The following is a 13,597-nucleotide window of genomic DNA, read 5'->3' on the forward strand; positions in this document are numbered from 1 at the left end:
CTGCTTTAACCTCCTTAATAGTAATCGGTCTGTTCAGATTTTCTGTTTCTTCATGGCTTAGTCTTTGTAGATTTTGTGTTTCTAGGGATTTGTCCATTTCATCTGTGTATAGGTATAGAGTTGCTCATACTCTCTTATAATCCTTTTTATTTCTGTGGAATCTATAGTAATGTCCCTACTTTCCTATCTTGTTTTAGTAGATTGTGTCATCTCTTTTTTTCTAGTTAATCTACTAAATGTCTGTCAATTTTGTTGATCTTTTTAGAGAACCAACTTTTGGTTTTCCTGATTTTCTCTATGTTTTTCAGTTCTCTGTTTTGTTCATCTCTCCTCTAATCTTTATTTCCTTCTGCTGTATTTGGGTTTAGTTTGTTCTCCTTTGTCAGTGCTCACAGTCATAAATTCCCTCTCAGCACCGCTCGTGCTGCTCCTGTAAGTCTTACTGTGTTGTGTTTTTGTTTTTATTCGTCTCTTAAGTATTTTCTAGTTTTTCTTATGGTTTCTTCTTTTGCTTTAATTCCTGTCTTTGCTCTTTTGCACATAACGTTTTTTCTTAGCGGCTTCTAATATTCTCTCTTCGATCGCTGGTCTTAATAGATGTGGTTTACGGTGTGTGGTGGTTCACATTCTTTTCTTCCTGTTCATGTGCTTGGGGATCATTGGGATTCTAAAGATATGTGGGCCCGAGTTTTCTTCAGATTTGGAAATTTTCAGCCACCATATGTTCAGGCGCACTCTCTGCCCTCCCGCTTTCCGATTCCGTGCAGGCTGCTGCAGGTTTCCCCCCGGCTCAGTCATGCACAGCTCTCCTTCCTCCAGTCCTTTCTGTGTTGAATTTTGAGTCGTTTGTATTGCTCTATTTTTTTCTTTGCAATGTGTCATCTATCCAGTATGTTTTTAATCAAACATTGTAGTTGTCATTGCTACAAGTCCCACGTGGCCATGCCTCCCCTGTCCCTGCTCCATGAGCCTCCAAGTCTATGCCTCCCCTGTCCCTACTTCACCCACTCACCCCCGTCAATGCCTCCCCTTTTCCTGCTCCACGCTGCCCCCCAGTCTCTGCCTCCCCTATTTCTGCTCCACGCTCCCAGCTTCTGCCTCTCCTGTCCCTGCTCCTCATGCCCAGTCTCTCCTCTGCTCTCTGGCTGTTCGTTCTGCAGTCTTAACAGCTGTTCCCATGTCCTTGCTACTAACTAACTGTGTTCGCATTATTCCTGGTTGTGTTTGTATCAGTAGATTTTTCTCCTCATTGTGGGTTGTAGTTTTCTGCTTCTTTTCATGCCTGGTAATCTTGTTTTGATGCCAAACATTCTGAATTTTACTGTGTTTTGTGTTGGATATTTTTCTTTTTCTAGAGAAATTTTCGAGCTCTTTTCTGGGATACAGTTAAGTTACTTAGATACGGCTGGATATTTGTAAGCCTGGCGTTTTGGTTTTGTTAGGTGGGAGCAGAGGGACTTTTTATTTAGTGTTATGCTTTTTGAAGACTCTACCCAGTGCTCCCCTTATCACAAGCCTTCCTGCTCCAGCTGATGGGGCCCATAGCACCCTTGTCTGTTTGAGTGTTAGGAATCATTCCTGATTTGGTGGTTCACAGTAGGTGACTGTTTTCCCAGCAGATGCTGGATCATCACGACTGGGGGAGGGGGTGCTACTAGTATGTGGTGGGTATAGACAGTGGTGCTATTGACACCTGTGATATGCAGGACAGCCACTGCCACAGAACGAACCCAGCCACAAGGGTCCATTGTGCTGAGGCCCTGGTCTGGCCCCACGATGGGTCTTGCAGGATGGTGCCTCATGCATTGATCAGTGCTAAGCTGATGGTCCCGGGTGGGTCTCCTGACCCTCTCCAGACCATTCTGTGCTACTTGCTCTTCTCAGCACTCAGCCCCATAGACCCCAGCTCCTCTCCTCATCTCAGAGACCACCCGGCTCCCCTGGGTCCTCTGTGCTGGGGCCTAGGAGCTCTGTTCAGGTGCATGTGGGGCAGCCATGGGGCCTACCATGAATTATTTCCCCACTCTTGGGATCACAGTCCTGTGCTGCGTGATGTTCATTGTTTAAACACCATCATTTCGTATTTCTCTGTCTCTTTAAGTGTTTTTTTCAAGTAGAAGGGTAAATCTGCTCCTTGTTTGTCCATCTTGGCCAGATCTGGAAGTTTTGTTCTTTTTTCACGAATGTCTTTGGAAGCCAAGCTCTGCCTTTCCAGAATAAACTTGGAAGACCTGAAAAAGAGTGGGAGAGTGGATAGTGGTGAGCAGTGCAGGGAGGGACACCACCAGCTGGAGCCCCACAGCCTCGTGCTGAAGGCACGGGAATGTGGCAAAGGCCAGGGAGCGTGCTGGAGCCCCACAGCCTTGTGCTGAAGGCCGGGGAACATGGCAAAGGCCAGGGAGCGTGCTGGAGCCGTATGATACTGAAGCATCGGCAGACTCTGGCAAGGATCACCCCACCTGGGAGGCCATCTGCTGAACTGGAGCCCTTGGGACTTTCCAGCTCCAGAGCTGCTGCTTTCCAGATGCGGGTGTATTCCACGTGCTGCTGCGTTCTCACTGATTTTATAACGTTTGGGTGTTTTCCAGCTTCTGAACATGTCAAATTACAAGGAGAAGTTTTCAACTTTGCTGTGGCTTGAGGAGATTCATGCAGAAATGGAACTGAAAGAGTACAACATGAGCGGGGTCATCTTGAAAAGGAATGGGGATCTGCTGGTTCTGGAGGTCCCAGGATTGGCCGAAGGCAGGCCTTCTCTGTATGCAGGTGTGTTTGTTACTCACATGCTTCCCTTGGTAGACTAGCAGACAAACCACACTTAAGAGAGAGAAAATACTCTTTAACTGGCAATATGACAGTCATGTTATTGCATTTTCTTTCTTATGGGTTAGAATTTCACTAAAAATTAGCAGCCTGTGTACACCAAGCATGTTTCTTTGTTGTTTTTCATTATTTCTAAGCATTTGACCTCAGTAATGTTTTATTGAACCTCGTCATACTGGATTTTATAGGACAGCACAGAGATTTGTGATTTTTATTAGCTTTAAACACGGTAATATATGTTTTTAACTAGGTGATAAACTGATTTTAAAAACTCAAGAGTACAATGGACATGCCGTCGAGTACATCAGCTATGTGATTGAGGTGAGAGGACACTCTCTTCATGCATTAATGTTGGACTGCCCTGTCTGACCTGTTAGAAAGGTAACATCTACCCACGGCTCTGGGGGAGATGCTCCCGTGTGCGCTGGCTATTTTGGAAAATGTGAAGATACAGTGAATCTTTAAATTTTTGATCCATAAAGGAAATAATACTATAATTTTCAACCATGTAAAACATATTTATCTTTTAAGTGATATGTAAGTCATGATGTTTGCATTCAGTTATGTTTGGGCATTCTGTGTATATTCTGGAAGAGCTAACAGAGTGGAAGCCTTAAAAGGAAAAACATATCTAAAAGTTTGCAGCTCTGACGTTCATGTGAAGGTAATTATTTGGCTTTGAGTAGCTCCTGGTGCTCCAGATACATCTGCATGGGGTGGGCTGTGACTCTTGAGCTGGATTTTACTGAGCATGTTCTAAGCACAGCGCTGGGAATGATGCCGGGATCTGCGTGAGAAGGGAGGTGCTTCATCTATGCATCCGAGAAGATGAAGCCACATATGACCCAGTGTAGAAAACCTGAAGGGAGAATGTCAAAGCCTTTACTGTCAGAGGGAAGAAGGGCTGAGAGAACGAGAAGAGGCAGCCTCTGACCTTTGCTGCCGTAGTCACTCCATGCTGTGTATTCATGCAGGGTCCACACTATGGCTGACTTCATAGAATGGGATATTTCCCAGAAGGCAAAATCATGGCAGGATCTCAGATCTTGTAATGACTTAGTCCATCACCTGTGGACTGAGATGTGAGACCCCAGTGACATGACCTCACCAGCTCTCCATTACACACTTTTGCTGTTGACCAGATTGACTTGAGGACCCCAAGATAGCAATGTGACCATCTTAGTCTCCAAATAGTAGACCAGCTGTGCCAGGAAAGGAAGCCCTGCATACCAAAACCTCCAAGGCAGAGCCAGAGACCTCAGGAGTGAGACACCTGCCCGCCTCCACTCCTGGTTCCTGAGCCACATGGCCTGGCCTCCATGCCATCACTCAAACCCTTGCATCTGAAATGATCTTCCATATCCTTTTTACCTCCAAAAATTCTTTTTGCCTTTTCAGGCTATCTTGGATGCCACCTCCTCCTCTTTTCAGGTAGACTAACAAATGTCTCCTGTGTAGAGTGATGACTTAGTCTGACTTCCTCAACCTCAGGGGAAACGATCCCACAGCCTTGTACCACTGTTGCTTCCCCTTCCTCAGAGCTGGAAGCAAGCCCAGGGCATAGCTTCCCGACTCTCTGCTGGTGTCAGCCCTGACCCTCAAGTAACCCTTCCTGCCAGGGTATTCCCTGTGTCACCTGGAGAAGAGCTTGAACTCCTTTCAGCTCAGGGATTTCCTTCTTATTTTTCTACCCATACTGTCTAGGAAAGAATATGCAGGATCTCACTTCAGCTGGAGGGCTTTTCTACTAAAAGAAGAAGACCCGTAATGATATTCTTTCTTTTTTTTTTTTTTTTTTTTGAGACTGAGTCTCCCTGTCACCTAGCCTGGAGTGCAGTGGTACAATCTTGGCTCACAGCAACCTCCATCTCCCAGGTTCAAGAGATTCTCCAGTCTCAGCCTCCCAAGTAGCTGGGATTACAGGTGCCCACCACCACTCCCGACTCCTTTTTGTATTTTTATTAGAGACAGGGTTTCACCCTGTTGGCCAGGCTGGTCTCAAACTTCTGACCTCCGGTGATCTGCCCATCTTGGCCTCCCAAAGTGCTGGGATTACAGGCATGAGCCACCGCACCCAGCAGACCTCCTTATCAATGCTTTCTTATAGTAGGTAATACTTTGCTACAGTTGTGGAGTCTGTGACCTCCAACTCATTCTGTGTTCTCAGAGTCTTAGGAGAGCCCAGTGAATAGAAGTTGAATAAGTATGAGTGGATAGTCAACCATTTCCTCTTGCTTGTATTATTTAATGGCATAATGATTTAATCCTTTTCAACTAATTTTGCAGATACCGAATTTTAGCTCAAAGCTATAGAATGAATTTTTGATGATGTGTTGCTGGATATAGATATCAGATTATTCCAAGAAATCGGGTATATTGTTTGTTTCCTTTTTAGATTCATGAAGAAGATGTAACTCTTAAAATTAATCCAGAATTTGAACAAGCCTATAACTTTGAACCTATGGATGTGGAATTTACATATAATAGGTAATGCTTTTAGTGAGTCTTCTTTCAAATGTCTTTTTTTTTTTTTTTTTTTGAGATGGAGTCTCCCTCTGTTGCCCATGCTGGAGTGCAGTGGTGCGATCTTGGCTCACTACAACCTCTGCCTTCTAGGTTCAAGTGATTCTCTTGCCTCAGCCTCCTGAGTATCTGGGACTACAGGCACCCATCACCACACCCAGGTTATTTTTTTATTTTTAGTAGAGACAGGGTTTTACCATATTGGCCAGGCTGGTCTTGAACTCGTGACCTTGTGATCTGCCCACCTGGGCCTCCCAAAGTACTGGGATTACAGGCATGAGCCACCGTGCCTGGCCATCTTTTTTTTTTTTTTTTTTTCCTTTAAAGAGATGGGGTCTCAGGCTGGTCTTAAACTCATAGGCTCAAGTGATCCTCCTGCCTCGGCCTCCAAGGTTTTGCGAATATAGGGGTGAGGCACCATGTCCAGTTAATTTGTCTCTTCGTTCTTTGACTGGACAGTCTTCTCTTGAGTATGTCCACTGACATCTAAGTAGTGATGTAGGAGTGCCCCCCATGCCTGTGGCTGACATGTGTAGGCCTCATGGATGGAAGTGGGCTCCTACAGCATTTTGCATGCCCTGTGTTGATAGCTTTATCGTCAACTATGTTTTGAGATATAAAGGTGCATATGTTTGCATGTTTATTCTTTCCCAGACCTCACATGCACCAGATCTCTGATTCATTCCTCACTGCCACTGAGAGCTACCAGCTCCTTGCCTTTATTCGTTTTCTTGTCAGATGAGGGGTGCTGTGACCTGTCATCCAGCTGGCTTTTTCTTTCTCCACAAAACCATTAACTAGATATATGCACAAAAAATGTATTCTTTAGTTTTAATTATTTTGAAACTTGCTGTATTTGGTTCCTAGGAGTTGCAGTTTTTCACTAAACATTGTGTTCCTGAGATATCTCCATGTTGCTGTCTGTAACCACTGTTCGTTACAGTTGTCTGAATACCCACTCTGTTGTTTTTCTGTAGATGGACATCTTCATTGTTTTCTGTTATGATGGTTCATTTCTTGCTGTTCCTAGAGCTGCTGTGTGTGTAGGGGTCGGATTGCTGGGTTTGGGGTGTGTTTCTGTTTCCAGCTTTACAAGTGGTTGCATCAGTGACTTCCACTATCAATGTGTATAACGACCTGTTGATGGATGCCCTTCCTATAATCTGATTTTGTTAGACTTCCTAATTGGTGCCAGTCTGGTAGGTGTGTAATCCATGTCATGATGGTCTTGATATACTTTTCTCTGGTTTATTTACAAGGCTGAGAATCTTCTTGTTTGTGGGCCATAAAATGTTCGTCTTCTGTGAAATGCTTGCTCGTGTCGTTTGCCCTCATTTTTATTGAGTAATTTATCTGATTTTTATTGTTGTAGGAGTCCTTTCTGTATTCTTTATGACAAATTATTCTTAGATACATATCTTCTCCAGGTTTGTTCCTTGTCTTTCAGCTTTTTAAAAACTATCTTTTGAGGCTGGGTGCAGTGGCTAACGCCTGTAATTTCGACATTTTGGGAGGCCAAGGAGGGAGGATCTGTTGAGGTCAGGAGTTTGAGACCAGCCTGGCCAACATGGGGCAACCCTGTCCCTACTAAAAATACAAAACTGCCGGGCGCGGTGGCTCAAGCCTGTAATCCCAGCACTTTGGGAGGCCGAGGCGGGTGGATCACGAGGTCAAGAGATCGAGACCATCCCGGTCAACATAGTGAAACCCCGTCTCTACTAAAAATACAAAAAATTAGCTGGGCATGGTGGCACGTGCCTGTAATCCCAGCTACTCAGGAGGCTGAGGCAGGAGAATTGCCTGAACCCAGGAGGCGGAGGTTGCGATGAGCCGAGATCGCGCCATTGCACTCCAGCCTGGGTAACAAGAGCAAAACTCTGTCTCAAAAAATAAATAAATAAAAAATAAAATAAAATAAAAATACAAAACTTAGCTGGGCATGATGGCATATGCCTGTATCCCAGCTACTCGGGAGGCTGAGGCAGGAGAGTCACTTGAACTCAGGAGGCAGAGGTTGCAGTGAACCAAGATTGCCCCACTGCACTCCAGCCTGAGACAAAGCAAGAGTTAAAAATATATGTATTTTTTAACATAACTAAATATGTATGTCTTTTGATTAATAGAAGGTACTCGTTTTAACATAGTCAAATTTATCAATTTTTTTTAATATTAGTGCTTTTTTATTTCTTTCTGAGAAATCGGCAGTGTTTGGGCTACAGCCAGATTGGAATGCATTGAGAGTGAATGAATGGACTATGGGGGAATGGATAAACGTTGTTGATTTCTTTTTAAGGCATTTGGCCTTGAAAGCAGGGTGGGCAGGATGGAGAAAGAGCCAGAGAAGTTCATGGCCAAAGAGATACAGGAGGCCCAGGGAGGGGGTGCTTTTTGTTTGCTCTGCAAGATGAGAGACCTCAGCATGTGAGTGGCATGAGAAGGCCCAAGAATGGGGAGGGAAGGGCTGCTGCTGTGTTGGAGTGTGAGGGTTGGCTGGTGCCATAGGGAGCAGCAGCACTGGTAGAAGGCACACAGCCTCCATCATGGTAGCCAGAGAGACTGCAGCTGATGTGCAGGCCTGGACTCCAGTGACTTGCTTTAACTCCAGAACAGAGGTGATTCTTGTGTGTGAAGGGGCATCTCCTTGTGGATTTAATTTGTGTTCTTCTGATGACTAATGGTGCTGAACATCTTTGTATGTGCTTTTCTGCCATTTGTACAAAATCTTTGTTGAAGTCTTTCCTTAAGTCTTTGGGCCCATTTTAAAAAGTGGTTTTCTCATGATGGAGTTTGCAGAGATGTCTTTGTAGTTTCGGTACAGTCCTTTATCCGATATGTGTTTGTGCAAATATTTTCTCAGACTGTAGCTTGTATTTTCATTGTTTTTATAGTGTCTTTTGAAAAGCAGAAATTCTTAATTTTTATGAAGTCCAGTTTATCAACATTTTTTTTCACACATCTTTTAGTGATGCATCTCAGAAATCTTTGACTTATTTGGATCTCAAAGATTTTATCCTGTTTTCTTTTAGAAACTTGGCAGCTTTAACCTATACGTTTAGAATTATGATATGTCTCATTAAGCTTTGCAAATGATGTGGGGTGTGAATGGAAATTGGGGGGTGGAATGGACATCCAGCTGTCCAAGCATTATTTGATGAAAAACTGCCCTTTCTCCAATGAATTACTGTTGTACCTTTGTAAAAAAAAAAAAAAAAAAAAAAATCAGTTGACCAAATATTTGTTGAACTGTTTCTAAAGACTCTCTATTCTGTTCCGTTGGTACACTTGTCTGTCTTGACACAAACAGTACAGGGTCTTATTGTCTGTCTTAGTCTATCAGGCTGCAATAGCGTAGTATCATAGGCAGGATGGCTTAGAAACAACAAAAATATATTTCTCATGCTCTGTAGTTTGGGAAGTCCAAGGTCCAGACACCAGCAGGTTCAGTGTCCTAGTGAGGCTGCTTCCTGGTTGGTAGGCAGCTGTCTTTTCCCTGTGTCCTCACACAGCATAAGGGATGAGAGAGCTCTCTGTGCTCCCTTGTATAAGGGCACTAATTCCATTCATGAGGCCCCACCCTTATGACCTAATCACTTGCCAAAGGCCTCAACTCCTCATCCCCAATAACATCATATTGGGGATGAAGTTTCACCACATGAAGCTAGGGGGGAACACAAACACAGTGTGTGCCTCTATGATAAGTCTTAAAATCAGGTAATATCAAGCCTTTAGCTTTGTTTCTTTTCAAAGTTGTCTGGCTATTCTAGATCTCCTTTATTCTTATATGGATTTTAGATCATGTCAGTTTCTACAAAAAACCTGTTGGGATTTTGATTGGGATTACATTGAATCTATAGGTCGATTTAAAAGAATTGAAATCTTAATAATAATGAGTCTTGGAAATGGTATCTCTCTCCATTTATTTGCATCTTTTTTCATTTCTTTTAGCAATATGTTATACTTTTCATCATATAGGTCTTGCATATTTTTTCTCAGATTTATCCCTATTTAAATTTTTTAAATGCTATTATAAACAGTAATTTGAACTTAAATTTCCAATTGCTTGTTTCTAGTATTTATAAAAAGCAGTTGATTTTTGTATGTTTATCTTGTATTCTGCAAGTCTCCTAAACTTAGTATCTCTAGAAGCTTTTCATAGAATCTGTAGGATTTTCTACAGAAACAATTACACATTCAAAGAAAGTTTTAGGTCAGGAACGATGTTTCATGCCTGTAATTCCAGCACTTTGGGAGGCTGAGGCAGGTGGATCACCTGAGGTCAGGAGTTTGAGGCCAGTCTGGCCCACATGGGAAAACCCTGTCTCTGCTAAAAATACAAAGAATCAGCTGGGCATGGTGGCAGGCACCTGTAATCCCAGCTACTCAGGAGGCTGAGGCACAGGGATCACTTGAACCCAGGAGGTGGAGGTTTCAGTGAGCCAAGACAATGCCACTGCAGTCCAGCTTGGGTAACAGAGGAGACTCCATCTTAAAAAAAAAAAAAAAAAAAAAAGTGAATCACCTGAGGTCAGGAGTTCAAGACCAGCTTGATCAACATGGTGAAACTCCATCTCTAATGAATGAAACCTGGCTAAAAAATTAGCCAGGCATAGTGGTGGGCACCTGTAATCCCAGCTACTTGGGAGTCTGAGGCAGGAAAATCACTTGAACCTGGGAGGCAGAGGTTGCAGTGAGCCAAGATTGCACCATTGCACTCTGGCCTGAGCAACAGAGCAAGACCCCATCCAAAAAAAAAAATTCTTTTTTACTTCTTCCTCTTATTTGGATGCCCTGTATTTGTTTTTCCTTGCCTTCCTACAGTGGTTAGAACTTCTGTGCCAGTGTGGAATAGAAGTGGTGAGAAGTGATGCACTGGCTTCATTCCTGGTGTTAGGGGCAGGGCATTCAGTCCTAAAGGAGTTAGTACGGTGTGGGCTGTAGGTTCCATAGTGGCCCTCCATCAGGTTGAGGAGATAGATTCTTATTTTACTGAGTTTTTAATCAAGAATGGATACGAACCAGGTGTGGTGGCTCACACCTGTAATCCCAGCACTTTGGGAGACTGAGGTGGGAGGATCACATGGGCCCAGGAATTTGAGGCTTCAGTAAGCTGTGATTGTACCACTGCATTCCAGCCTGAGCAACAGAGCAAGACCTTGTCTCTTTAAAAAAGAAAGAAAGAGAGAAAGAAAGAGAGGGGAGAGAGAGAAAGAGAATGAGTGTGGGATTTTGTCACATGCTTTTTTTGGCTTTATTGATATTCTCTAGTAGTTTTTTTAAAAATGTTTTTAAACAGAGTCTAACTCTGTCGCCTAGGCTAGAGTGCAGTGGCAGCATCTCAGCTCACTGCAACCTCTGCCTCCAGGGTTCAAGTGATTCTCCTGCCTCAGCCTCCTGAGTAGCTGAGGTTACAGGCTTACACCACCACCACACCTGGCTAATTTTTGTATTTTTAGTAGAGACAGGGTTTCCTTATGTTATCCGAGCTGGTCTCAAACTTCTGACCTGCAGGTGATCCACCCACCATGGCCTCCCAAAGTGCTGGGAATACAAGTGTGAGCTGCTGTGCCCAGCCTCTCTAGTGTTTTTCTGTTCTCTATTTCATTGATTGTTGGATCGTTGCTGTGATTTTTTTTATATTGACTTAAAGATTGTATAATCAGATTTTCATTACTTTATGCCAGCCTTAATAGTTCTGAATGTGGCTGGGCACGGTGGCTCAAGCCTGTAATCCCGGCACTTTGGGAGGCTGAGGCGGGTGGATCACAAGGTCGAGAGATCGAGACCATCCTGGTCAACATGGTGAAACCCCGCCTCTACTAAAAATACAAAAAATTAGCTGGGCATGGTGGCACGTGCCTGTAATCCCAGCTACTCAGGAGGCTGAGGCAGGAGAATTGCTTGAACCCAGGAGGCGGAGGTTGCAGTGAGCCAAGATCGCGCCATTGCACTCCAGCCTGGGTAACAAGAGCGAAACTCTGTCTCAAAAAAAAAAAAATCTGAATGTAAGTTTAGTTATTTTGTTATTTTCCTTCTGGCAGGACCACAAGCAGACGGTGTCACTTTGCACTTGAACAAGTCATCCACTTAGGTGTAAAAGGTATTATTTTTATAGAATGATAGTGTTACATCTTCACAGAGTATTTTTATAGGCTTCATGTAAAATTTTGTGTAAAATAGTCATATTATATTTCTTCAGTCATAATAAACGTTGTTATCATGTTTTAAATTTTCTATCAAGAAGTTTTAGTGTTTTATTACTATTTCCACTTAGTGAACAATTAATAATAGCATGTTTAAGTAACTGAAAATAAATTCACCTTGCTTGCTTTTCCCCTCATAAATGTAATTCATTTTTGTTCTTACAGATGGGCCAGTACATGACTTTGTGGTGAACAGTATGTAGTAATAATAATGCTGTATGTAATTTAGAAACAGTATAACAGAAAGATCAAGAAAGGAAGGAAATAGAATATTAATTACTTTAGGGTCAGCCATAAACAGCCTCTATTAGTATTTTTTAAGCTTGTTATTTATACCTATGCTCTTACCTTTTTTGTTGTTTTGAAAGTGTTATTTCCAGAAGAAATTATTTTACAGTCTCCCCAAGTGACAGGAAATTGGAACCACGCACAAGACACCAAAAACAGTGAACAGTCCACCAGCCAAAAGGTAGTGCTCAGCGGCGTTACTATCTCTATGCAGGTGATGGGAATTTCCTTCTTGGCCTATTAGCGCTCAGTTGACTGGACTATTAGAGCAGTGCGGTTTGCAAATAACTCAAAATTGCAGTTAAAATAAAACAAACAAATATTCACAAAATAAATTTAGTGTAAAGTTTATATGCAAGGGATAAGATGTAGGGCTGAGATGGCTGCAATATATTAGGTGGGAAAAGCAAAGTACAGATGTTTATATGATCTTAGAGTTTTATTTTATGTATTTATTTATTTGTTTGTTTGTTTGTTTTGTTTTGAGATGGAGTCTCACTCTGTCACCCAGGCTGGAGTGCAGTGGTGCAATATCAGCTCACTGCAACCTCCGCCTCCTGGGCTCAAGCGATTCTCCTGCCTCAGCCTCCCGAATAGCTGGGACTACAGGCACGTGCCACCACACCCAGCTGATTTTTGTATTTTAGTAGAGGTATTTTTGTATTTTCACCATGTTGATCAGGCTGGTCTTGAAATCCTGACCTCATGATCCACCCACCTCGGCCTCCCAAACTGCTGGGATTACAGGTATGAGCCACCGTGCCTGGCCTTAGAGTTTTATTTTTTAATTATATGGTTTATGTGTATACTCAGGTACATTTATGTGATTGTATATGCATAGACAATGTCTGGAAGGATACACAGCCCGCAAATTAACATTTTCAAACTTCATGAATGTTCCAAAGATATTTTACAAAAACTTCTACAGTCCGGTCACTCCATAAATAATAATGTAGCTCCTGTTGCATGTCAGGTATTGTCCTAGGCTCTCAGTATATTTTTGTGAATACAATAGAAGTAGTTTTATTTATCTTTGTGTTTCTAGTAACAAGAAAATCATCCATGCCATGGTGGAGCTTCCAACTTACTCTGTGCTATTCAAATTGGGTTTTATTAGCATGTTTTCAATGTATAACATGAAGTTTTAAGTTATATCTAATATTCAAAAACACTTACCATTTTATAGTTCCTCCCACAAAATGCAGACATAATAGTTTTAGAATTCCTACACGATCATGGAAAATACAATGAATGAAGCAGCAGAGGTTATCTAGACCATGGCTATCCAATCTTTTGGCTTCCCTGGGCCACATTGGAAGAAGAATTGTCTTGGGCCACACATAAAATCCACTAACACTAATGATAGCTGATGAGCTTAAAAAAAAAAAAATCACAAAAAAAATCTTATAATGTTTTTAAAAGTTTACGAATTTGTGTTGGACTGCATTTAGAGCCGTCCTGGGCCACATGCAGTCCATGTGCCGCTGGTTGGACAAGCTTGTTTTAGACTAAAACTTGGCAATGTGTCTAAGTGTTTTAATGTGAAACTTTTTCCCTCCTGTTCCCCTGACTGCAGTGCAGTGATGCACTCATGGTTCACTGCAACCTTGACCTCCTGGACTCAAGCAGTCCTTCTACCTCAGCCTCCTGAAGCGCTCAGATTGTAGGTGTGAGCCACTACGCCTGGCCACAGAACTTTTGATTTTACAGATTCCAGAATTTATCCTATAAAAGTAATGAAGTTATTTAACAAAGATAGATGT

At 42.6% G+C, this 13,597-nt stretch overlaps 1 protein-coding gene across 1 annotated transcript in view; it reads left to right on the top strand.

The window, feature by feature from the left end:
- The window catches only part of MOV10L1 (Mov10 like RNA helicase 1), a 66,573-nt gene that overhangs the window by 32,156 nt on the left and 20,820 nt on the right, over positions 1-13,597 (top strand). Inside the window, exons 11-15 of the mRNA XM_003932771.3 lie at positions 2,589-2,766; positions 3,074-3,144; positions 5,219-5,310; positions 11,385-11,443; positions 11,915-12,015. Of these exons, the coding sequence (XP_003932820.1) occupies positions 2,589-2,766; positions 3,074-3,144; positions 5,219-5,310; positions 11,385-11,443; positions 11,915-12,015 (501 nt within the window). The remainder of the gene's footprint in view (positions 1-2,588; positions 2,767-3,073; positions 3,145-5,218; positions 5,311-11,384; positions 11,444-11,914; positions 12,016-13,597) is intronic.

Source organism: Saimiri boliviensis, chromosome 21 (genome assembly GCF_048565385.1).
Source record: "Saimiri boliviensis isolate mSaiBol1 chromosome 21, mSaiBol1.pri, whole genome shotgun sequence".
Taxonomy (NCBI): Eukaryota; Metazoa; Chordata; class Mammalia; order Primates; family Cebidae; genus Saimiri; species Saimiri boliviensis.